At 43.0% G+C, this 26,319-nt stretch overlaps 2 protein-coding genes across 6 annotated transcripts in view; one reads left to right on the plus strand and one right to left on the minus strand.

The window, feature by feature from the left end:
• macrod2 (mono-ADP ribosylhydrolase 2) overlaps nt 1–26,319 on the minus strand; it is a 1,261,723-nt gene that overhangs the window by 1,067,280 nt on the left and 168,124 nt on the right. The gene's annotated exons all lie outside the window — the stretch shown is intronic.
• flrt3 (fibronectin leucine rich transmembrane 3) lies at nt 4,816–20,640 on the plus strand. 5 transcript variants are annotated; one of them, XM_042326656.1, is made up of 4 exons: nt 4,818–5,174; nt 14,873–15,164; nt 15,691–15,784; nt 17,154–20,640. In XM_042326656.1, exon 4 carries the CDS (start codon nt 17,210–17,212, stop codon nt 19,175–19,177), a length of 1,968 nt encoding a protein of 655 aa, XP_042182590.1. In that variant the 5' UTR covers nt 4,818–5,174; nt 14,873–15,164; nt 15,691–15,784; nt 17,154–17,209; the 3' UTR covers nt 19,178–20,640. The 5 variants fall into 5 exon arrangements, with proteins under 5 accessions (XP_024288188.1, XP_024288207.1, XP_024288216.1 ...); XM_024432420.2 differs by lacking the exon at nt 15,691–15,784 and having other exon boundaries at nt 4,816–5,174; nt 14,873–14,941; XM_024432439.2 differs by lacking the exon at nt 15,691–15,784 and having other exon boundaries at nt 4,817–5,174.

The raw sequence follows: 26,319 nt of genomic DNA on the forward strand, positions 1-26,319 counted from the left end.
GCCAGACATAGGTGTATGGTTGAGATGGTGTATTTCACAGAGGGCCAGACATAGGTGTATGGTTGAGATGGTGTCCTTCACAGAGGGCCAGGGCCAGACATAGGTGTGTGTAGGTGTAGGTGGGCTTGTATACATGTGTGAATGTACAGGATGTTTCTATTTGAATGGGAGAGTATTGCTTATTTGCATGCAGCGAGAAGTAAAAGCCAGAACAAGTTGTTCCAAGGACTCCCATGTATCAGTTAGCTAGTTCTGAGAAAACTCAGAGGTGTGTGTGTGTGTGTGTGTGTGTGTGTGTGTGTGTGTGTGTGTGTGCGTGCGTGCGTGCGTGCGTACGCGTGCGTGCGTGTGTGTGTGTGCGTGCGTGTGTGTACTGTATACAGCGAGCTCCAAAAGTATTGGGACAGTGAGATTGTTGTTTTGGCTCTGTACTCCATGACTTTGGATTTAAAAGTATACAATGAATATGAGGTTTAAGTGCAGACTGTGTCACAACTCCTACCGAAGGTGGCTCCCCTTCCTGTTCGGGTGGCGCTCGGCGGTCGTCGTCACCGGCCTACTAGCTGCCACTGATCCCTTTTCCCCTTTCTGTTTATTGGTTTCACCTGTTTTGTGTGTAGTCAGGCTATGTTAGCCAGTAGGCCCTCCTGCTCTTTGTGCGGGATTGTTTTGTGTGTAGGCTGATTAGTCAGGCTATGTTAGCCAGTAGGCCCTCCTGCTCTTTGTGCGGGATTGTTTTGTGTGTAGGCTGATTAGTCAGGCTATGTTAGCCAGTAGGCCCTCCTGCTCTTTGTGAGGGATTGTTTTGTGTGTAGGCTGATTAGTCAGGCTATGTTAGCCAGTAGGCCCTCCTGCTCTTTGTGCGGGATTGTTTTGTGTGTAGGCTGATTAGTCAGGCTATGTTAGCCAGTAGGCCCTCCTGCTCTTTGTGCGGGATTGTTTTGTGTGTAGGCTGATTAGTCAGGCTATGTTAAACAGTAGGCCCTCCTGCTCTTTGTGAGGGATTGTTTTGTGTGTAGGCTGATTAGTCAGGCTATGTTAAACAGTAGGCCCTCCTGCTCTTTGTGAGGGATTGTTTTGTGTGTAGGCTGATTAGTCAGGCTATGTTAGCCAGTAGGCCCTCCTGCTCTTTGTGAGGGATTGTTTTGTGTGTAGGCTGATTAGTCAGGCTATGTTAGCCAGTAGGCCCTCCTGCTCTTTGTGCGGGATTGTTTTGTGTGTAGGCTGATTAGTCAGGCTATGTTAGCCAGTAGGCCCTCCTGCTCTTTGTGCGGGATTGTTTTGTGTGTAGGCTGATTAGTCAGGCTATGTTAGCCAGTAGGCCCTCCTGCTCTTTGTGAGGGATTGTTTTGTGTGTAGGCTGATTAGTCAGGCTATGTTAGCCAGTAGGCCCTCCTGCTCTTTGTGAGGGATTGTTTTGTGTGTAGGCTGATTAGTCAGGCTATGTTAGCCAGTAGGCCCTCCTGCTCTTTGTGAGGGATTGTTTAGTGTGTAGGCTGATTAGTCAGGCTATGTTAGCCAGTAGGCCCTCCTGCTCTTTGTGAGGGATTGTTTTGTGTGTAGGCTGATTAGTCAGGCTATGTTAGCCAGTAGGCCCTCCTGCTCTTTGTGAGGGATTGTTTAGTGTGTAGGCTGATTAGTCAGGCTATGTTAGCCAGTAGGCCCTCCTGCTCTTTGTGAGGGATTGTTTGTGTGTAGGCTGATTAGTCAGGCTATGTTAGCCAGTAGGCCCTCCTGCTCTTTGTGAGGGATTGTTTTGTGTGTAGGCTGATTAGTCAGGCTATGTTAGCCAGTAAGCCCTCCTGCTCTTTGTGAGGGATTGTTTTGTGTGTAGGCTGATTAGTCAGGCTATGTTAGCCAGTAGGCCCTCCTGCTCTTTGTGCGGGATTGTTTAGTGTGTAGGCTGATTAGTCAGGCTATGTTAGCCAGTAGGCCCTCCTGCTCTTTGTGCGGGATTGTTTTGTGTTGCTACTGTGCACGTTCGATGTTGACGTGTTTCGTTTGTGGGTTTTTCTCCGGACTGTTTGAGTCCCAGTGTTTTGTGTGTGCCCTGTGTTTCGTGGGGTGGCTTATGTTCGCCGTGTGTGCAATTAAAAGCACTACCCTGAACTCTCTGCTTCGTGTTCCTGACTTTGCACCCACTACGCCCAGAGCGTTACAGACTGGCAGATGTCATTTGAGCGTATTGTCATCTATATCGGGGGAACCATTTAGAAATGACAGCACTTTTTGTACATAGTCCCCCCCATTACAGGGCACCAAATGTATTGGGACAAATTCACTCATATGTGTTAAAGTGGTCAAAAGTTTAGTATTTGGCCACATGTTACGAGCATGAAATGGCTTCATCAAGCTTGTGAATCTACAAACTTGTTGGATGCATTCCCAGTTTGTTTTGGTTGTTTCAGATTATTTTGTGCCATATAGAATTGAATGGTAAATAATGCATTGTGTCATTTTGGAGTCACATCTATTGTAAATAAGAAAATAATATGTTTCTAAACACTTCTACATTATTGTGGATCCTGCCACGATTACAGATAATCCTGAATTAACTGTGAATAATAATGAGTGAGAAAGTAACAGATGCACAAATATCATACCCCCAAGGCATGGTTACCTTTTTTAAAGAAATTAGCAAACATTTCTAATAAACTGTTTTTGCTTTTACATTATGGGGTATTGTGTGTAGATTGATGAAGAAAAAACACAATTTAATCAATTTTAGAATAAGGCTGTAAACTAACAAAATGTTGAAAAGGTCAAGGGGTCTAAATACTTTATGAAGTACATGGTACATGGTCCTGGATCCTCTCTTCGGCAGAACACACACACACAAACAGGGCCTGGGTCAACCCTGCAGCAGAACCTCTACTAACAGGCTGACTCACTGCTGCTGTGTGGTACCAGAGTCCACACCCTCAGTTTGAATTCATTAAGACCTGAAACACAACTCGAAACAGAGTGGAAGCAGAGACAGAAGCAGAACAGACAAACTCACAGAGACTCAGGTATGTGTGGCAGAGGCACAAAACACAGTGTGCTAAACATATACATCAAATGAGCACACACACACACACACAAACACACACACACACACACACACACACACACACACACACACACACACACACACACACACACACACACACACACACACACACACACACACACCTTCCATGTACACGTGCAGCTTTCACACAACACTTGTTTGACCGAAACACACTCCTCTCTTTCTAGTTTTTGCCCATTGCTTTATTACTGTGTACTGATACACACCACATAAAAAACATACACTACCGTTGAAAAGTTTGGGGTGTAGACATTGTTAATGTTGTAAATGACTGTTGTAGCTGGAAACGGGTGATTTTTTTATGGGATATCAACATAGGCGTACAGAGGCCCATTATCAGCAATCATCCTGTGTTCCAATGGCACGTTGTGTTAGCTAATCCAAGTTGATCATTTTAAAAGGCTAATTGATCATTAGAAAAGCCTTTTGCAATTATGTTAACACAGCTGAAAAGTGTTGTTGTGATTAAAGAAGCAATAAAACTGGCCTTTTTTAGACTAGTTGAGTATCTGGAGCATCAGCATTTGTGGGTTCGATTACAGGCTCAAAATGGCCAGAAACAGAAACTTTCTTCTGAAACTCGTCAGTCTATTCTTGTTCTGAGAAATGAAGGGTATTCCATGTGAGAAATTGCCAAGAAACTGAAGATTTCGTACAACGCGGTGTACGACTTCATTCACAGAACAGCGCAAACCGGCTCTAAACAGAATAGAAAGAGGAGTGGGAGGCCATGGTGAACAATTGAGCAAGAGGACAAGTACATTACAGTGTCTAGTTTGAGAAACAGACGTCTCACAAGTCCTCAACTGGCAGCTTCATTAAATAGTACCTGCAAAACACCAGTCTCAATGTCAACAGGGAAGAGGCAAAGAAAAATAAATATTTCAGACTGGCCAATAAAAATAAAATATTAAGATGGGCAAAGGAGCACAGACACTGGACAGAGGAACTCTGCCTAGAAGGCCAGCACCCGGAGTTGCCTCTTCACTGTTGACGTTGAGACTGGTGTTTTACGGGTACTATTTAGCTAACACAACGTGCCATTGGAACACAGGAGTGATGGTTGCTGATAATGGGCCTCTGTACTCCATAAAAAATATCCTGTTTCCAGCTACAATAGTCATTTTCAACATTAACAATGTCTACACTGTATTTCTGATCAATTTTATGTTATTTTAATGGACAAAAAAAACGTTATTTTCTTTTTTAAACAAGGACATTTCTAAGTGACCCCAAACTTTTCAAAGGTAGTGTATGTATCCCATATTTGATAAGTGATAAGAATCATCTCCTTCTCTCTCTCCCTCTTTCAATTTCAATTCAATTTCAATTTAAGGGGCTTTATTGGCATGGGAAACATATGTTTACATTGCCAAAGCAAGTGAAATAGATTATAAACAAAAGTGAAACATACGGTACAACCCACATTTCCCTGACACACTCCCATCCTCTCCCTCCCTCTGCCAGGGCAATGCGCGTACTCTTGTTTCCTCTCCTTTCAGAGCAGCATCATCTTCTCACTGCTGTTTACCGCTACACACACACTTCGCATACGATAGGCTCAGAACGTCCAATCCCTTTCTTCTACTCCCCTAGCGGCTTTACATAACACTGCGCCCTCAACCACTGTGAGAGAGAGAGAGAGAGAGAGAGAGAGAGAGAGAGAGAGAGAGAAAGAAAGGGGACCGAGCAAGCTAGGGAGAGCGAGCGAGGCCCCTCCCCCAGATGACATCTATCTATCTAGCTCTATTGAAGCGCTAGAGGCTGATGTAAGTTCACACTTGTAGTGCGCTCTGCCCAAGCGATCTGTCCTGCCATTCCTGGGCTCTTTACCACAGCCAGCGGACTGGAGTGTGTATGTGGTGTGTATGTGAGGACCAATAAACACACACCAGACCAGTACTGCTGCTACAGCTTCAGACAGACTACAGAACTGATACCAGAGCTATACTGTAGCATTCGGTTGGTGTTCGAGACTTGGCTTTTTGGATCTGAAGATATCTCTATCCTCCCTGTTTTGGATTGGAATATATTCTATTTTACAGACTGCTTTTCTAGGGAGGATATTTATTTGTTTTTTACTTCTTGGTTCATTCAGGAGGTAAGTGTCTTAAATGTTGTGCTGGAGTTCTATTGCATTTCTCTTTTCCTGTATCCCCATTTTTCTAAAGAAGGAAATAAAAAAGTGAGAAGATTTGAATAAATCTATTTCTGGTTATTTCAAATGAGGACAGCTGCATACATGTTCCATCATAAATAGTTCTGCAGCTGTGGGTTTATGCCTTGTCACTAGGCTATCGGTTTTCTTTCATAATCAAATTTATTTTTTAAAATCTCTTTTTGAGTATGATGATGAGCGATTAAGAGGGCATTTTACACCAAATAACAGAACAAATGTATGCATGTGGTTGTTTAACCTATAATTCAACCACACAGCTCACAACAGCAAAACCAAGCTCGTTCTGGAGAGTTTATCATTATGCAGAATATAGAGCACTAAATGAAACTAAAACACATAGATTATTCCTTAATATTCCTAATTTTCTAGTCACTTTCCAATACACCAGGCTCCTTTGCTAGACGTGTGTCTCTTGCCAAATGCATATTTTCTCTGATAGGGTAGACGACACGTTCCGAGAGAAACCAGCAGCTCGCAGCTCAATTTTACCTCTGGCGGCAATGCAGCCTTTTCCTCCGTGTCTGTCTGTCCCTCTCTCCGCATTGCAAGTAGCTCTACCAACCACGAAGACGGAGTACCGCAATGACGCTCCGCTAGCTCGTTCATACGGCTGGCTGACTAGACTGATCCGGATAAATAAAGTCTTTATCCAAACCCTCTCAACTCCTCCGCGGAAGGAAGCAACAGGGACCGCGGAGTTATCTTTCTATCCCGTATTCACTACGATATCTTTCAAATTACAAATGGATAGCCTACTGAGGTATTCTGAAGGTGCATATATAATGGAATGAATCGTGGAGATATAACTGCATAAAAGACAAACACTACACTGTAAACTTTTACAGTGGTATATCTGGGAAGAATGAGCGGTCTAAGCATCTGGCACTCTTAGAAAAAGGGGTTCCAAAAGGGTTCTTCGGCTGCCCGCATAGGATAACCCTTTTTGGTTCCAGGTACAACTCTTTTTGGTTCCAGGTAGAACCCTCTGTTGAAAGGATTCTACAGGGAAGTCAATATGGTTCTACCTAGAACCAAAATGGTTATTCAAAGGGTTCCACTATGGGGACAGCCGAAGAACCCCTTTAGGTTCTAGATAACACCTTTTTTTCTAAGAGTGTAGCCTAGCAAGCTTCGGAGGAGCTGGAAGACACCCCTGTGAGTGTATTAAATTACGATGCTGATCTGGTAGAGGAGAGCGGAGGTTTGTCACGGAGGGCAGCTTAAGACGATGGGAAAACTCCGCTAAATGCAGCTCTCGCAGACGGTGGGAGTTTGTCTCGCTCTTCTCTCCTCTCCCACCGCCACAAAAAGCTCAGCGACATGGATCAACTCGACTTTTGGGAGGGAATTTTCCATGTGCATCATGTGCGTTATCACCACAAATGGTGTTAGGGGTAGCCAAGCTGCATTTCAATGTGTGGTGTGTTATTTCTGTGTGCGCAAAAAACATACAAGCTCCTCTCCCTCTCCGCATGCCATAGCCACATACCCGGAGCGTGCTCACATTTCGGTGCGTTGTTTTTCACGCCAACCCTATGCAGTTGAGTCAGATATGTTCGTATAATACGCCATAAAATAGATGGTGATAAGCTAGAGACAACATCATAGCTCGTTCATGTCCCAATCACATATTTCTTAAGATAATGACCTATAGTCTCTATCGAATAGAGGAGAGCAGAAAAAAAGGAAGCGCGGTTTGGTTAGATGATAACACCAGCATTATCTGATTGAGCCGGTTATATAATCGGTTTAATAGGTCTCCATCAAACAGATTCCCACACTAATGTTAAGCCTATGATCAACATACTGTATGTAGCTTGCCTATTAGACGATGCGTAGTCAGTGTGAATGAAAGTCCAGTCTTAATTGGCATTCTCTATTTTATCCTACGGATTATCAAAATAATGATATCAAATATGCCTATCTACTATTACCACAAGGTTACTGAACTGCGCATTAGGCCTACTAAATAATCAGGTGTTCTTACTTCTTTTAAAACTGCATTGTTGGTTAAGGGCTTGTAAGTATGCATTTCAAGGTCTACTCTATTCATCGCACGTGATGAATACAATTTGATTGGATTTGTATTGGCTATTTATCTATGATTTAAAAAAAACGAACATTCTTAGAAAAAAAAGGTGCTATCTAGAACCTAAAGGGGTTCTTCGGCTGTCCCCATTGGATAATCCTTTTTGGTTCCAGGTAGAACCCTTTTGGTTCCAGTTAGAACTTTACATTGAATCCAAAAGGGTTCTACCTGGAACCAAAAAGGGTTCTTCTATGGGGACAACTGAAGAACCCTTTTGGAACCCTTTTTTCTAAGAGTGTAGCAAGAACACTGCTACTGGAAATGCGTTTTGTTTCCTCTCCTGTGATCAAAAGTGTTGTTATAGGGACATAGCCTATGTGTGTATTGAGGACTTGGTTATTTGCTAACATCTAAGGCAGCAAGCCAGGTGACATGTAGTTGGGCAATAGGCCTATCGGGTGATGAAATGAACTCAGCCATTGATCTAGGTGAAATGGTGTTTAAGTCCCAATCCACTATTCAGGACACAATTCACATTAGAAACAACTGGACATCAAAACCACATGTCTAGGCCTGTAGTTTCAATATACAAACTGATTACACATTTAAAAGGAATTCCTGGAAAGGTAACTTTGCTGTAATACCCGACAGATTAAAACAAAATGTTAGCCATTGGCAGATAGCTGAAACAAAACAGGTTATCACAAGAGCATGTCTGATTCCAGTAGCCTATACCAGATCATTCTATTTAGCAATACACTGCTCCAGGCTACACTAATGAAAGCAAGTCTTAATCACTGATTTTAAAAAACAAAATGGCTACTAGCTATTGACAAGTAGCCTGGTCTGTTTACATCAGTCTGTCAGTCAGGCAGGGTAGGGAGACAGAGCTAGCCTATTGTTCTACTGTGTGGACTGCCCCAGGGCAAAGTCACTGGTCAATTGGTTTTCACAGGGAAGAATCTCCTTAACTGGATTAGATCAGTCTAGTTGGCTAACCAGGTCACTACAGACATGTGTTTATCTAGACAAAGGACTGAGTATAATATGATCATGTATTTTGTTGCCTTTTTAACTTGGACATTTTGACTAAACGGAGGAAGTAATGATTAGAAATAGATAGTCCCTTTACATCACGTTCAACCATACATGCACGTGTCATCTACTAGACATATATTAGATATAGATATTCTACATGTTCTGCTTTAACTTTTTATTTTGACTAAACTGGGCGGTCATTTTTAGAATTAGATAGGCCCTTTACAATACTTCTAAATCCAATCAATTATTCTCTACATTTGTAATCGTATTCTCAACATTTAGGCCTAATTCAATTCCATCCATCATTAATGAAACAATAAGGCTATTTTTAATCACCAATTCCAATCCCACCAGAATGAAATCACTAATTATACTGAGAGATAAAGAGAATAAAGAAGAGAAATGTAAAAGGCAAGAAGGAAAATGAGCTTTTCTCACAAAGCACCCCAATTCCTTTCATTTGCTTGAGTCAAATATGTGAGCGTTAACATGGAATGAAGGCTAAAGGGCCTACAGTATAATAAGCTAAGGCCCTGACTGTCCATGCCCATGTCTGCTGTCCTTTAGAACAGTAGGAGGCCCCATTCCTTGACAGCGGTTCTGTTAGCCGATTACAACCTACACAGCCAAGCACCAGAAGTGCAACAGTCCACACACTCTCACACACACACACTTTCACACACACACACACACACACACACACACACACACACACACACACACACACACACACACACACACACACACACACACACACACACACACACACACACACACACACACACACACCACACACGGCTGGTTCCTCCATCTTGCAGTGCCTACCACCCCCGTGTGGTAAAAAGCATGCAGCTGCTGCAGCAACAGACTGATCTGGCTTTCCTTTTAGAGTGTTACAATGGAAAGACATCCGTCTACCACAGACCTCACGCTCGCTCTCTCTCTATCTCACTCTCTCTTCTATAGATCCCCCGTCATCCCCAGACCCCTTTCCTCCTCTATCCCCTCTCTCTCTGCTCTATAGCCCCAAATGGTCTGGTAACAGTGTTGTTGTTCATCCCATCTAACCGATAACAACAGAAGGGAGGTTACGCACCAAACCTAAATCCCTGAAACTAAACTATGATAGATTATCTTTCTGAAACACGGCCTGCCTGTCTGTCTCCCTCACTGTGAATTCAGATGCATTCATGTATGTTCTTTTGTGTCTGTGCACCCCAGTAGGCCTGGGTAAGACCCAGTGGGCCCCAGTAGCGCCACAGTAGGCCCTATGCGGCCCTCCTCGCTCACGCTTTCTCTTTTTCTAACAATTACTTAGAATAGTGACACATGGAGACAGCTGGCGAAGGTGCCTGGGGGTACAGTAAAATAATCTATTATTTATCCTAAAGAATAAAAAATCTGTTCCTCTAAAATCAAAGCCAGAAGCAGAAAGGAAACAAAATAAATAAACTGACAGTAAGGGTAAACATCAATAAAAGGTATAACCTACAGTCTACCTTCTAAAACAAATGAAACTGGGAATTCTAAATTCTATGGTTGTTGTTTTTCCTTTTGCCTAAAATGTATATTTATCTTCCAAGATGTTAAATGCAAGACTCAGCCTCACTTCTAAGCTTCTGACCAACCAACAGTATTTCCATAGCATGCTATGTGTGTAGTTACAATCTATCTATAACTATGTTGTGATCTAAATAAATAAACTACAACACGTACAAATACATCATTGATTTCCCAATGGAGAACTATACAGTGATTTAAATTCATTCTATAACTCTTGAATATTTAACCACAGAAACTTTGGTAATTTTAACTGTTTCCTCTAATAATTCAGTCCATGTAATTTTATCACTTACTTTGTAAAGAAACTTAAAAAAGACGTTTTAATCTAAAATACTTCTTGACAGCCATGAAATTGTTTCCAAATTGCTTCAGTTTTCACAGATCTCTTTGTTTCTCTCTGGGATCTGTGTCCAGAGAGCATATGTCTTAGGCCCTTGGCTGCGTCACAAATGGAACTACAGATGTAGGATCTTCATTTGAGCCAGTTTGCTACAGCATAAAAATAATCCTGCAGCAACAGGACATGTGATTTATTATGTTGATTATAATTAACTGACATTTTTGTAAGGGTTGATACATTATTCGTAAGGGAAAATTACATCTGAAATTTCAAACTGGAAATGACAAACTTCCAAATCCCTTTTAAACCTAAAATACACTACGAATTTAACATTTCCCCTGCACCAGAGTGATCAAATTAAGATCCTTCATCTGTACATTCCCAATATAGTGCACTAATTTTGACCAGGGCTCATAGGGCTCTAGTGTATATAGGGAATGGGTTACCATTTTGGATGCAGGACTTGTTCTTCTAGACTTAAATCTCTCTAGCTGTGGCTATAATCTATCACGTCCTGTGGTTTTGTGTTAGTCTCTGACATTATCTTTCCCTCCGCTAGCTGAAAGTATGTGTGTCTGTGTGTGTGTGTGTCAACACACAATCATACAAATTTTGCTAGTCCACATTCAGTGGAGCGGAAGCCGGTTATGGCGGTTTACAAAAACCTCCTGCCGTCTATAGGAGGAGCTTATTAGGACGATAGGGAGAGACATCCATCACCCAAAATTCCTTGCACCCTTTCCACCTCACATCACTGTTAAAAACATTGGTGTGTGTGTTGGGGAAGAAGTGGATGTGTGTGTGTGTTTGTGTGTGTGTGTGTGTTGGGGAAGAAGTGGATGTGTGTGTGTTTGTGTCGATAGATCAAAACAAACTATACAGTATAAAAACAAAGCTCTACAAAATGAATGAATTCAAATATGAGAACGCTATTAAAACGATTGACCAAAACCTTTGAACATCTAATCCAAATCCCCTCGGTGGACATCTCCCAGAGCAGAGGGCCCTCCTGCTTGTCTTGTAATGAACAATAGAATGAAGCCACCCCGGTGAGAAACCCGATAAGCGTGGAAAAAGGCAGCCAAGAAGCCAACCAGCCAACCAGGCCAGGGACTCAAGCTGTCTGCACTAACCGTGAAGGATAGCCCCTACTTGGTTCAGAGAGGAACACTACCCGGCAACACACCACAAAAAAAGTCTCAGGACACTCCCTGCTACAATACTATTAAACAGACCACACCACCTAAACAAACACCACCTCCCTACCTCAGCCAGAACTCTAACCTATTCCCAGAACTCCCCCAATAATAGCAACTCTTTTTAAAAAGGGACTCTAGGTTCAATGCATCATGCAAAATAAATGTTGGGTCTTTCCCCAGCCCTGTGCACATGGACTAGCGTCAGTCTTACATTAGTAACAAGTCACCTGTTCCTTTCACTGTAGGCTGGACACTGAGTCAGGGGCAGTCATCATGTCAGGGTGAGACTGGGTGACAAGCCAGGAAGACTGCTCCATCATATTAATCAGTATATGTATAAAGAAAGTCAAATCCTTTGTCTTTGTCTCTCTCTATGAGAGCAACACATCGTTACAACACATAATATGACATTTGAAATGTCTTTATTCTTTTGGAACTTCTATGAGTGTAATGTTTAATGTTCATTTTTTAAATTGTTTTTTTTAAACTTCTGTTTATTTTCTATTTCACTTGCTTTGGCAATGTAAACATATGTTTCCCATGCCAATAAAGCCCCTTAAATTGAATTGAAATTGAATTAAGAGAGAGAGAGAGAGAGAGGTGTGTCAGTGTGGATGTGGGGACCAGAAGTCCTTACAAGAATAGTAAACAAACAAAAATGTGACCAGCTGGGGACATTTTGTTGGTCCCCACAAGGTCAAATTCTATTTCTAGGTGGTCTAGGGTTAAGATTACAACTACTGTTAGGGTGAGAATTAGGTTTAGGGTTAGGAGCTTGAAGTTAGGTTTAGGGTGAGAATCAGAATTAGGTTTAGGGTTAGGAGCTTGAGTTAGGTTTAGGGTTAGGGTTAAGGTTAGGTTTTTGGGTTAAGGTTCAGGTTCAGGTAAGAGTACTCATAGGTTTAGGGTTATGGGAAAATAGGATTTTTAATGGAAATGAATTGTGTCCCCCCACAAGTTCAGCTGTACAAGACTGTGTGTGTGTGTGTGGACTGTGTGTGTGTGTGTGTGTGTGTGTGTGTGTGTGTGTGTGTGTGTGCGGTCATCAGGCAACAGCATCTCAGGACTGGAGCTGTAATCGGGTTACAACCCTCTCATTTCCATAATCTTCTCCATAGGCTACAGGTGTTAAATTGCCCACTCTCGTCCATGTTTTACAGGAGCACACTTAAATGGCAGCTAGTGGAACACACACACACACACACACACACACACACACACACACACACACACACACACACACACACACACACACACACACACACTCTCTTTAGCAGAGATTAGAGCGAGGTACACGTAAGGACATAATGCCATTGTGTTGTCAGTGGAAACATAACATTAACTTGGCAGAGTAAGTTCTATTCTTAACACCAGCGGGCCAGGTTTAATATAAGGTGCATTCATAGTAGTAGGTTGTTAAAAGAGAGGGTGTGTGTGTCTGTATGGGTTGGTTCTTCTATCCTTGTGGGGACCTAAAATCCCCCAATGTCCCCACAAGGATAATAAAACAAGGAAAATTCTCCCTCGTGGGGACATTTTCCACATCCCCATGAGAACAAAGGCTATTTGAAGCTTAGGAGTTAGGTTTAGGGTTACAATTAGGGTTAGGGCTAAGATTAGGGTTAGGGCTAAGATTAGGGTTAGGGCAATAAGATTAGGGTTAGGGCTAATAAGATTAGGGTTAGGGCTAAGATTAGGGTTAGGGCTAAGATTAGGGTTAGGGCTAATAAGATTAGGGTTAGGGCTAAGATTAGGGTTAGGGCTAAGATTAGGGTTAGGGCTAAGATTAGGGTTAGGCGTTAGTGGTTAGTGGTTAGGAGTTACATTTTGGGTTAGGGTTACGGGTTAAGTTTAGGGTTGAGGCTAGGGTAAGGGTTAGGTTTAGCATTAGAGAAAATAGGAAATTGAATGGAAATACATTTTAGGTCTCCACGAGGATAGAAGTACAACACGCGTGTGTGAGAGAGAAAGTGTGTGTGTGTGAGTGAGGGATTGAGGGAGGGTGGGGTGAAAGTAAGGGCGAAAGGTGCTGCTGGAACACGGGTAGGGTGGCTGGCCCAGTTGTATTCATGAGCCTTTCAAATGAGCTTTATCTCACATGTACATTTCTGAGCAGTGTGAACAGAGGAGGGAGTTTCATTTCACTCAGGAGCAAGAGAGGCCGCCTTAGGGGGCCTTGCTCAGGGGCGTGTTGCCCTGGTCATAGCTTCTGTCTAGAAGCGACCCCTTTTCTTTTCTGAGAACAGAGCAGATTGCATTCTTTAATCTTAGTCAGAAACTCTGAGGCCAATTCTTCGTCCCAAATGGCACCCTATTCCCTACATAGTGAACTACTTTTGAAAAAGTACTGCACTATATAGGGAATATGGTGCCATTTAGGACACAGCCCAGAATGAAGCATCAGCTCCGGTTGAAAAACGAAGCAGTGTCAGCTGAGGCAGTGAACTGAGCAAGACAGGAGGGAACAAGAGGGAAACAGGGGTCTAGATCACTGACGCTTTTCATATGGAAAGACATTCTTTTCTACCATCACCACAGAAAAGATGGGGGTGCTGGGGGAGGGGCTGATATTAGGGTTGGGGGTGGAAAGGGCAATGCACACAATCATGGTTGAGCAAGCTGCTAGGGGGGAGAAAAACGTTTTATCTTTTAAAAATAAAAATCCACAGTGAACACAGCGGTTAATCTGGGTCTCACCAACTATGTCCACTATCAAAGAGAAGCAGCACAGGCTTTTCTCCCAGGCTAATTCAGGCAAAGCTAAATAAATCCCCCTGATCTACAGATACATTTAATAAGCTTTAGGGGCTCTGACTCAGTCTCAACTCCCATAAGCAAACCCATCTCATCCCGGCTAGTGTTCATACCATGTGTACTGTTGTTAGATGTTTTATTCCTCACGATTTTGCCAATACAGAGATGTAGCCTATACAGAGATTTAGCCTACACAGAGATTTAGCCTACACAGAGATTTAGCCTATACAGAGATTTAACCTATACAGAGATTTAGCATATACAGAGATTTAACATAGAATAAATAGGATCTTCACAACCTCTTCTCTGTTAGAGATTTCTGAATCCACCTTTCATAAAATCTGAATTTCCCTAAAGCATTGTCCTCTATAATTAAAAAAGACATGCATTGTTTGATGAGAGTGAAGGAAGGAAGAAGGAGTTGAACAGACAGAGGTAGACTTAATGGCACCATGCTGTGTGTTTCTTTGCATTTAGGTCAGGCAGCCATATGACATCCATTAACCTTGAAATCTGTGTCTCAAATGGAACCCTATTCTCTATAAAGTGCATTACTTTTAACCAGGGACGTTTCCCAATGATTTCCCTTCACTCATACTTACAGACACTGTCTGTCTGACAGATGTTACATTGATTGCTAATAGCCTATGGATGTTAAATAACGTTGATCTTTGTCTCTTTGGCTGTTTTTCAGAGAACCAACCAATGCAGAATAGTGTGGGTACAGGAATAGAAGCAGGACACCGCATGGTCCAGAGAGCAGGTGTGTGACCATAAGGGAACAAGCTACTACGAGGCTGGGCCTGGGAGAAGCGATCCGACCATTGTCCTGTCGTCCACAGGTCTCCTGAGGAGTACGTACCACTCTGTTACTGGAGTATCTAGAACTTCCCTAGCCCTGGATTCATGGAAAACGCCATTCTGGGTTTCCTGCAAGGCTGGAGTACATAAGTGATACAGCCCTGGAGTGAGTTTTAGGAAGCAGGGTTGGTATTGGCATGGCTCAGTCCAGCTTTGGGTATTCTTTTCTTTTCTGTGGAGAGCCTGCTGGAGTTACCCTCCCCTTTCCTGAGAGGACCTAACCTCAGCTTCAAATCTCTACCCTAAGAGGAGGGGGCCTCTATGTAACACAAAGAAATCTAATTTGGGGTTATTGGAGTTGCTGAGTTGGATGATACAAGGGCTCTACTACTACTACTACTACTACCATTGGGACGTTCCTTTTTAATATTACCCCCCACCCCCCGAAATCTTGTGCTTTTGAGAGGAGGAAGACTGCAGCTTTGTCTTTCAGTCTGAGTGGAGATGCTTTTTCTACTGGCTTATCTTCCATGACAAAACCTTTGATGGCCTGAGAGGCCTGAGCAGGGCTGACAACACAAGAGGAGGGTCAGCGAACAAACACGGATCAGTTTAGTTCAAACACACTGACCCGGGTCACAATATAACCAAGGGTATAAGCAAAGACCTTCTCTCTCTTACTACGCTAATAAACTTTTCCTTTCTGAAAAGGATTAATAGAAAAGATTTCAACATACATCTCCATTTGCTGGATGGGGAAAGGATTCTTGTGTGGCTGCAGAAGGATTATTTACGGATCCTTCAGGTATGACAGCTATGATTGGATGTTGGCTGTGGCTTCTTTACGCCTCAGTGACCAAACCAAGGTTTCTAATAATGGTGTGTGTGTGTGTGTGTGTGTGTGTGTGTGTGTGTGTGTGTGTGTGTTTTCTAATGAGACGTGGTGGAAGGAGAGGTCAGTACATGAATGCTTAATTAAAGTAATAAATCAGTACTTGTCTAATTAAAAGGGAAACCACACTTCACTGGTCACAGTATAAACTAAAGGAGAAAGACAGACAAGCAGTTTGCACCTACTGTTTTGCCATATTAATTTGAGGTCATGACCTCTTGTTGTTGCAGTGCTAGTTAAGAAATAGTTTGTTGTTTCCTTGGTGTTTGTGGCTGTATATAGAGAAACAGCACATGACAACTTCTACTTACAAATATACTGCTGTGCTAAAAGGTAACTTAAATGTGATTATTCATGCAATATTAACTGCTCTAAATCAGTTATTGCTACCAGTCACAGCCAAGCACTGAACAGTTCAGCCATGTAGTTAGTGAATGGATGACCGATGAGTGCAGTTTGGTTTACATTGTTCCACATTTGGTATTGAGTCTGCAAAGCACTGCCACTGCTACCTAGGAATCTGACCAGCAATGCAAAGTATCTCCCTCAGAAGACTTGTTCTACTGACACGGTTATTTCTTGAGGAATGTTTTCTGTTGTTCTCCTTTAGCTACTGTAAATAGAAACGTTTCTAACACCTTGTGAGCTCTAGGCCAGATTAATGTAAGAATGTAAGACAGAGCAAGAGAGACGTTTCCACAACAGTTCATTTACAAGGCCTGACTTTGTTCATGCACCCCCCCCCCACACACACACACACACACACACTAGCAGCAATGAAAGGCAGCCTTGAGAAAGATACAGAAACGTGTAAAACAACCAAGGCCAAGCTATTACATTTTACAAGCTAAAGCCCAAGCCCAAGCACAGGGATTGAATTCAGAAGAGAGGCCAGATGTTAAAGGATTTTCTTATCTACAAACAAGAAATGAGGAAAAGGGAAAAACATTGTAAACTTGTGAAGTTTCTAGAGTCTAATGGGATTGTATGTACTAACGTTATGTGTGTTCCTTGAAAACAGCCCTTTGCACTCAAACTAGTTTTAGCCTCGCTAGTTGCTTTAATTCATTTTCTGTGTTTGGTCAATCGTAATAGTAACAATTTATATCAATTTAATAGTCTGCATAGGGCCTACAAACAATATAATATATTGCAGAACGTTTATTGCGGAAAGAGCTTGAGGCAACACAATTCAAGCAAACAGCAATTACTAGAAACAAGAATGTTGGCTTCCTTTTAAAGGCCTTGTGCATTAACTTTACCCTTCTGTCTCCTCCCTAAGGGTTCCTGAGTGATCACACTGCCAGACTACACCAGACGCCACAACCTCCAAACAAGATGACCGCCCAATGCAAGAACCTCCTCCTCTTCCTGACCAGAGTAGGACTACTCCTGGGTCTGGCTAACCCTCTGGTGACCTCAGCCTCCTGCCCATCGGCCTGCCGCTGTGATGGGACCTTCATCTACTGTAATGATCGAGGCCTCACCTCTATTCCTACCGGCATTCCGCTGGATGCTACTGTACTCTTCCTCCAAAACAACAGGATCAAGAGTGCTGGTATCCCCACCGATCTGAAGAGGCTAAGCAATGTTGAGAAGATCTATCTGTACTGTAATAATCTGGACGAGTTCCCCCAAAACCTGCCAATAGGAGTCAAAGAGCTGCATCTACAGGAGAATAATATTCGGATGATTACGCATGCGTCGCTGGGTCAGATCCCACTGATCGAGGAGCTACACCTGGATGATAACTCTGTCTCGGCGGTTAGCATCGAGGAGGGAGCATTCAGGGACAGCAACCACCTGAGACTACTTTTTCTGTCCAGGAACCACCTGAGCACCATCCCGTCCGGCCTTCCGCAGACCATCGAGGAGCTGCGCTTCGACGACAACCGGATCTCGTCGATATCGGAGGCGTCCCTCCAGGACCTGATCAACCTAAAGAGACTCGTCCTGGACGGGAACCTACTCAACAACCGTGGCATCGGCGAGATGGCCTTCATCAACCTGATTAATCTCACCGAGCTGTCCCTGGTGAGAAACACACTGACGTCTCCGCCGGCTAACTTACCGGGAACCAGTCTTGAAAAATTGCAGCTCCAAGACAACCACATCAACCGGGTGCCGGCCGGGGCTTTCGCTTTCCTCAGGCAGCTGTATCGGCTGGATCTATCGGGCAACAACCTGAGCAGTCTGCCTCAAGGAGTGTTTGAAGACCTGGATAACCTCACGCAGCTCCTGCTCCGTAACAACCCATGGCAGTGTACTTGCCGGATGAAGTGGGTGAGAGACTGGTTAAGGTCGCTGCCGACAAAAGTCAACGTTCGAGGGTTTATGTGCCAGGGGCCGGACAAGGTTAAGGGCATGGCTATAAAAGATCTGTCTACTGACTTGTTTGACTGTGGAGGCTCTGACTTGGGTGGGAGCCAGGGGGCCCCTACCTTTGAGACCAGCACCGTCTCTAACACCTTACCCCCCTCACATCCACAATGGCCCTCCTTTGTCACTAAAAGACCAGTGGTGAAAATGCCTGAACTGAGTAAGAACCACCGCAGTACTACGACACCATCAGGTAGAAAGATCATCAGGATCAGCGTGAAGTCGAGCAGTGCAGAGACAGTGCACATCTCCTGGAGGGTTTCTGTACCCATGACTGCCCTAAGGCTCAGCTGGTTAAAACTCGGCCACAACCCTTCATTTGGTTCCATCACGGAGACCATCGTACAGGGGGAGAAGACGGAGTACCTCCTGACAGCTCTAGAACCGGAATCCTCATACAGGATATGCATGGTTCCCATGGAGACCAGCAACATTTACCTGTCGGACGAGACACCGGTTTGCATCGAGACAGAGACCAGTTCTCTGAAGGCCTACAACCCCACCACCACTCTGAACCGCGAACAGGAAAAGGAGCCTTACAACAATTCCAGTCTGCCTTTAGCCGCGATCATCGGAGGGGCTGTGGCTCTGTTGGCAATGATAATGCTGGCGCTTGTGTGCTGGTACGTGCACAGGAAGGGTTCGCTGTTTTCCAGGAATTGCACCTACAACAAGGGCCGACGGAGGAAGGACGATTATGCAGAGGCGGGGACGAAGAAGGATACCTCGATCTTGGAGATACGAGAGGCCTCTTTTCAGATGATCCCCATACACCCCGTGCCCGTGTCCAAAGAGGAGTTTGTGATACATACGATTTTCCCTCCGAATGGATTGAGTCTGTACAAAAGCCCACACAGCGAGACCAGTATTAGCAACAGGAGCTACAGAGACAGTGGAATACCTGATTCAGACCACTCCCATTCATGATATTGATAACGCAGGACATTTTATTATAAATGAGTGCGTTCGGTGATGACTTGAAACTAAGTGGCTATAAGATATTGTTATAAAACACTGGATCTAAAAGACTGATTGGGAAAGCAATGTTCTTCTGTACATTTGCCCATATAATTTATATTTAAGGACATTTTATGACGAAGAGGAGAACAAACATGGTTCACATTGCAGACAGTAGGCCCATCACTGAGCCGCAGGTCAGTGTATGTTGTAATTAAAACTGCAATTCTATATTTTAGGGGTTTTTAGTAATTTGTACTGTATTTCCTTTGGCTTAAGGTTACCTAACAACCAAGTATAAAAACAAACTCTGTTCTACTGAGATATGATGACTTGTCAACTGTGAAAGTGGGTTTTCATTGCTGTGTTGAACAATCAGACTTGAAGAATAAAGCACAGGTCCTTTGACACTATTTCTGTGGCTGTTCGATAACAACAAAAAGGCAAAAGAAATGACATGCTGATCAAAACTAGGGCACAGCTGATTAACTAAGAAGAACCAGGGCGAAGCAGCGAGACAGCAGGCGTGTTGCCTTCTTCCTCTGAGGAGAGACAAGCAGAGAGCAGTCGCCTACATGTACCTAGCCAGAGAGACCCAGAGGGGTGTATCTCTTGAAACATGGACTAGATATGGAGGTGTCGTGCTTTACATCTATGCTTTGTTCAGTGTGTGGATTCATTTAGTTTTTCTGTTTGGAAAAAACAGAAACAGAGACAGCACAGGTAGAACACGTTTGTGTGTGTGTGTGTGTGTATGTGTGTGTGTGTCTGCACGTGTCCTTGTGATTGTGCTTGCGAGCGTGAGTGAGTGCCTGTGTGTATGTGTGTCAAGCAGTCCTGTAGAACACAGCACAGGGCATATGAAGCACACAGACCTTTAGGAGAGGAGAGGAGACCCTCTCCTAACATATTAACCCATGTAGGGTGGCCAGGCTGACAACCCCCCTATATCTCTATCTGGCTAAACTACCATGGATGCCATTCTCCAGTACCTTGTACCATAAGTCATCCAAACGTGGCCCTCAAACATAGACTAGATATAAACAGGGCAAGATAAATGGACATAGAGAAAAAAATGGCTTTCTTTTGAATACAAACGTCACCGATTTCCTTGTTTATGATTATGATTTTGTATTTTGTATTTTTTTCCAGATTGAAGACACTACTACTTCTATGTTACCACAATTTCAAAGTTAATTGTTCTTTACAAAGTTGCTCAGGGATTCTTGAAAGTCGGGACAATTGTCCCATCTTTCAAGAATTCCTGAACTGAAAACCAAAGTGCATTGAATGCTCTTTGGCCCAGTCTTGTATGTGCCTTGATCTAATGCTTATTGTATTTAGCTTTTTAAGAAATCAGTGACTTTTTTTCATACACACTTGAATATGAGAAAATATTGGTCATATTGCAGAATAAAAGTGGATAAAAATAACAAGACTTGTCTTTCTTACCTGAAACACTAAAAATACATTTCAAAATGACAATTTGGACCCCATTCTCAGTCTGCATAAGAAAAACATTGCAATGCACTCATGTGCTTGATACTTTTGCAAATATGAAACAGAAATTGTCTATAAGCACAAGCAAAGTATACACTCAAACAGAATACATTCTGGTCAATAATGACCACACTGTTTCTCCTGGTTATTTAATAGTGAAACAAGCACAGAGGCCCAGGAAGGGAGATAACATCCTTTGAATGACATCATCCATATACAGACTTCCTAAAAAAAGGTTTTGGAGGGAAAATGGCAGATTTAGAGCTCACAACTATGACCTATTTTCTGCAGAGATTAAAAAATGCATTTCGCTCACAGCGATGAGGAAAATGTCTGCCTGGCTGTATTTCCAAGATGTACTGAGCTTTTTAACTAGGAGACGAGGGTAGAGATGATATTGTTCTTTAACATGCAGTGTCCCTCAGCCTCTCTGTGGGCAGTCAGACAGACACACACGTGGGCACACACACACACACACTCCTCTAACACCCAGTCACCACACACACACACACACACACACACACACACACACACACACACACACACACACACACACACACACACACACTCCTCTAACAACCCACACACACACACACACACACACACACACACACACACACACACACACTCCGTAGGCAATCAGTCTACAGAGCAACAGCTGCTTGAGGCTGGCGTTGGTCTTTCATGTGGTGAAGCCACCGTGTGTGATTTATATCAGATGGTGTGGTGAGATCTGGGCTCTCTCTGGGGTTGGTCCCAGGCTCACAGTGTGTGTGTGTGTGTGTGTGTGTGTGTGTGTGTGTGTGTGTGTGTGTGTGTGTGTGTGTGTGTGTGTGTGTGTGAGTGTGTATGTGTGTGTGTGTGTGTGTGTGTGTGTGTGTGTGTGTGTGTGTGTGTGTGTGTGTGTGTGTGTGTGTGTGTGTGTGTGTGTGTGTGTGTGTGTGTGTGTGTGTGTGTGTGTGTGTGTGTGTGTGTGTGTGTGTGTGAGTGTGTGTATGTAATCTAATGACGAGCCACCGTACGGAGTGTCTCTGCTGGGGATCCCAGGCAATACAAAACACAGGACTGAGCAGAGAGACAGAGACAGAGACAGAGAGACAGAGAGAGAGAGAGAGAGAGAGCGAGAGAGAGAGAGAGAGAGAGAGAGAGAGAGAGAGAGAGAGAGAGAATGGAGGCCACATCACTGTAAGAGTGAGAAATGAGAAAAACAAATAACTATTTCTTAATAACAACAAGATAACAAATGAGAGAGAGACAAGAGAGAGAGAGAGAGAGACATAGACAGAAAGGGAGGGACAAAGAGACTGAGAGACCGAGACAGAGAGACAGAGAGAGAAAGACAGAGAGAGACAGAAAGAGAGAGACAGAGAGAGAGACCGAGAGACAGACACAGAAAGAGAGAGACAGAAAGACAGAGAAAAAGACAGAGACAGACAGAGAGACAGAAAGAGAGAAAGGGAGAGACAGAGAGACAGAAAGAGAGACAGAAAGAGAGAAAGGGAGAGACAGAGAGAGAAAGGGAGAGACAGAGAGACAGAGACAGAAAGACAGAGACAGAAAGACAGAGACAAATACAGAGAGACAGAGACAGAGAGACAGAAAGAGAGACAGAAAGAGAGAAAGGGAGAAAGAGAGACAGAGAAACAGAAAGAGAGAGAGACGGAAAGAGAGAGAGAGAGAGACAGAAAGAGAGAGAGAGAGACAGAAAGAGAGAGAGAGAGAGACAGAAAGAGAGAGAGAGAGACAGAAACAGAGAGACAGAAACAGAAACAGAGACAGAGACAGAGACAGAGACAGAGACAGAGACAGAGACAGAGAGACAGCTCCAGGTTTACATTAACAACAGATCTGCTGCTAATTCAGACAGGGGCCTCCTCACAAATACAGATATACATATACAAACAGGCAGAGAAAATATAATATAATCACATTAGTACACTCACCTACAGAGAGGGAAAGACATGTGCATGTGCAGCACATGGGATGTGTTAAACATACTCCTTAGCCTGAAGTGTCCTCATTTGCGAAAGCAAATAGCTTGCTTTTCGTGTGGTGACGACTGGTAAGACACTTCAGGAGGTCTTGATTTCACGACAGGTATGGGCCGAATCAGGCGGAAGTGGTACTCGCTAAGCGAGTAGCATGATGTCCTTTACACATGAATGCACACACTCACATAATATGCAGTCATAAACTATAAAATATATGAACTGACACATCTCCACACTGTAATCCATACGTGCATTCATAAACACACCCATGCAGTCTGAATACACTCAAGGCTCTAATTAAAGTAAGGGAAGCCGCTAGAAGCTACAGAACTGATCCAAACCTTAAGTATACACTCACACTGGCCCTGAGGCCCCTACACTAAATATATCAGATCAACTGAAATGAAAGTAAACAGCTGCTTTAAGAATGGTGTAATGCTTCTGAGTCTGTGTGGCCTCACATACAGTACAATATGTGCATGTTGTCAACAGTTCTCTGCTCTGTCATTTGACTGTAACTTTGGATTCAATCTAATCTTGAATCTTGTGAGTGTTTGCAAATGCTTGGGAGCGAGAAAAGCTTTTGTTGAATAAAAGCAAATGCGATAAGCTATTACACAATGTGCAAATATGAACTCTAAGTATTACGTACTCACACTGCAAGTATTTACTCTTAAAGATAATGTGTACAGTTTGTCAAAGTACTACAAGCTCAAGTCTAGGGCACAGGGGCGTTCTCTCACTCAATTCAAGTTTCAAATCACATATCTATTCAAAGAGATTTGATTGTTTTATTTCCTCAACTCTTCATTCACTCTGATTAATGAAATGTCTATGAATGGTTATGAACTGTGTAGGAATGCCTATGAATTCCCTATGAACAGCATAAAAACGCTGATGAAACAGCAGGAGTGTGTTTCATACCTGAGTCGTGAGTACTGGGTCTCCATCTCTAGCTAGAATAAGAACTTATCCTAACTCATTTCAGAGTTCATTTCTGGAACCTGACAGACTCCACAACGTTCTACAGATTGTACCAGATAGAATAGAAGGCCAACTCCAGCACACTGATGATCTTGATGCTTCCTAACATGTAATAGCTCTTCATCAGGGTATACAGATGAGATCACCCACATTACATTAGCCGGGAAGCCCAACCTCCACCTTTACCTTAGCTAGTCTCTAAAGTAACAGTGTGTAATTGATTGATTTTCGAAGTAAATTAGCCTCATGTTCTCCTAACAACGTACAGATGTAGGGTCTTAATTTCAGACAGTTTTCTACAGCAAGAAAATAGTCCTGGAGCAACAGAAACTGTGAATTATTATGTTGATTATAATCAATGGATATTTTTGTAGGGTTTCATACATTTTTAATTAGGGCAAATCAAGTCTGAAATTTCAAAGTAGAAATGACAGACTTTAAAAGCCTTTTTAAAACTCAAATACACTACACGTTTGCATTTCCTGCTGTCCAGGAAAATTCTCAGCAACAAAAGAGTGATCAAATTACGATCCAACACCAGTAGGTATTTCTAGCACTTAGAAGCACGGAGCTAGAAACAACACTGCTCTCTAGATTCTATATGCTACCTAATAGAGATTTAATCAGGCGGAAAGAACATAAAGTGAATCGACATGCTAAAAACGATGTTGAATGGAATTTAACAGAGAAAATATTCTCAAAAACCTTGAGTGATTCTCATGAGAGTACTTAATGTGTTTTTTGTTCTGAGAAGAAACATCTCATTCTAGAATAAAATTATTCTGTCTCCACAATCTGGGACACAAAGATAGATAGTCCGAAACAAAAGATAACCTAGAACTGAATCACCCTGCTATGAGCCCTGACCCTGGTGACCTCCCGTGACCTTTCATGACCCTACTCCCTACTTCACCCTTCCTGCTCCCAGCTCCTCACTCTGAACATCACTCAATCCCTCCCACCATCTCATTGAGGTCAGATGGTCTCACCGAGGCCACCAAACAATACATGGCACTTCATACGACCCTACTCTCCGACTCCCACCCATGATATTGAATCACTCACTTCACTAATATTTCTTCTTTTACAACAAGACAAAAAGCTTGAATACAGATGTATGCTGCCCCCCATAACCCCCATGCTAGCCCATTGTAATGTATTGTGTTGCTCAGACAGGAAGCAGGCTCATTTGCATTTCTTTAGATGATTAAGTTCATCACCAGTATCAGCGACTAGGTTCAAATACTATGTCTCTGCTTGCCTGGCGCAATTGACCAACATACACTGAGTGAAGAAAACATTAGGAACACCTTCCTAATATTGAGTTGCACCCCCTTTTGCCCTCAAAACAGCATCAATTCAAGCCTACAAGGTATGAAAAACATTCCACTGGGATGCTGGCCCATGTTGACTCCAATGATTTCCACAGTTGTGTCAAATTGGCTGGATGTCCTTTGGGTGGTGGGCCATTCTTGATATACATGGGAAACTGTTGAGCGTGAAAAACTCCTGGCGCCTACTACCATACCCCGTTCAAAGGCACATCTATCTTTCGTCTTGCCCATTCACCCTCTGAATGGCACACATACACAATCCATTGTCTCAAGGCTTAAAAATCCTTATTTAACCTGTCTCTTCCCCTTCATCTATATTGATTAAAGTGGATTTAACAAGTGACATCAATAAGGGATTATAGCTTTCACCTGAATTCACCTGGTCAGTCTGTCATGGAAAGAGCAGGTGTTGCTAATGTTTTGTACACTCAGTGTAATATTCAAAAAATGGCAAATCTCTCCAACCTGGCACTCCAAGCAGACTAAAGCAAACACTCAAAGGAATGTGAAATATTTTAAATAGTATTTGAACCAGGGCCTGACCAATATGACCTCCCTGTGACCAGGCCAGTAGCTGACCACTCAGGGATACCACTCACCATCACGACCATTACAGTGATGGAAATGACAAAAAACTGACTGATCAAAGAGGTCAGGTCACATTCTGGTCAGGGAACAGAGGAGGTGAAAAATGAACACACACACACACACACACGCACACACGCACACACACACACACACACACACACACACACACACACACACACACACACACACACACACACAAATCTTATTTTATTAGTCACATGCACAGTTTACAGCAGGTATAAAAGCTGCAGCGAAATGCTTAGATGCTAGCACCCTCAACAATTCAGTACATTAATCAATATTAACAATAAAAGAGTTAAGTCAAAATAACAAGTATAAGTAATAGAAGAGGTCATCTGCATAGTAATAGTGGGCTGTATTACACTGTATTTACAATATAAAGTGGGCAGTGTCTTGGTCATGCAGTGGAATCTATAGAATATAACAGAACAGCAGTGTTGACTGTGTGTGTGTGAGTTCTGAGTGCTTGTGTGTGCTTATCTGTGTGTGTTTATGGGTGCTTGTGTGTGCTTATCTGTGTGTGTTTATGGGTGCTTGTGTGTGCATGTGTGTGTATCTGTAAGTCTGTGTGTAAGGTTGGATGTGCCGATAGTCACTAAGGTGCAAATAGTCTGGAAGTCTGTGCAGGAAGAAAGCGAGGGTTAGCTGTTCATTAGTCTGATGGCTGGTGATAAAGTTGTCTCTGAGACCCGAT

This window comes from Oncorhynchus tshawytscha, linkage group LG01 (assembly GCF_018296145.1).
Source record: "Oncorhynchus tshawytscha isolate Ot180627B linkage group LG01, Otsh_v2.0, whole genome shotgun sequence".
Classification (NCBI taxonomy): Eukaryota; Metazoa; Chordata; class Actinopteri; order Salmoniformes; family Salmonidae; genus Oncorhynchus; species Oncorhynchus tshawytscha.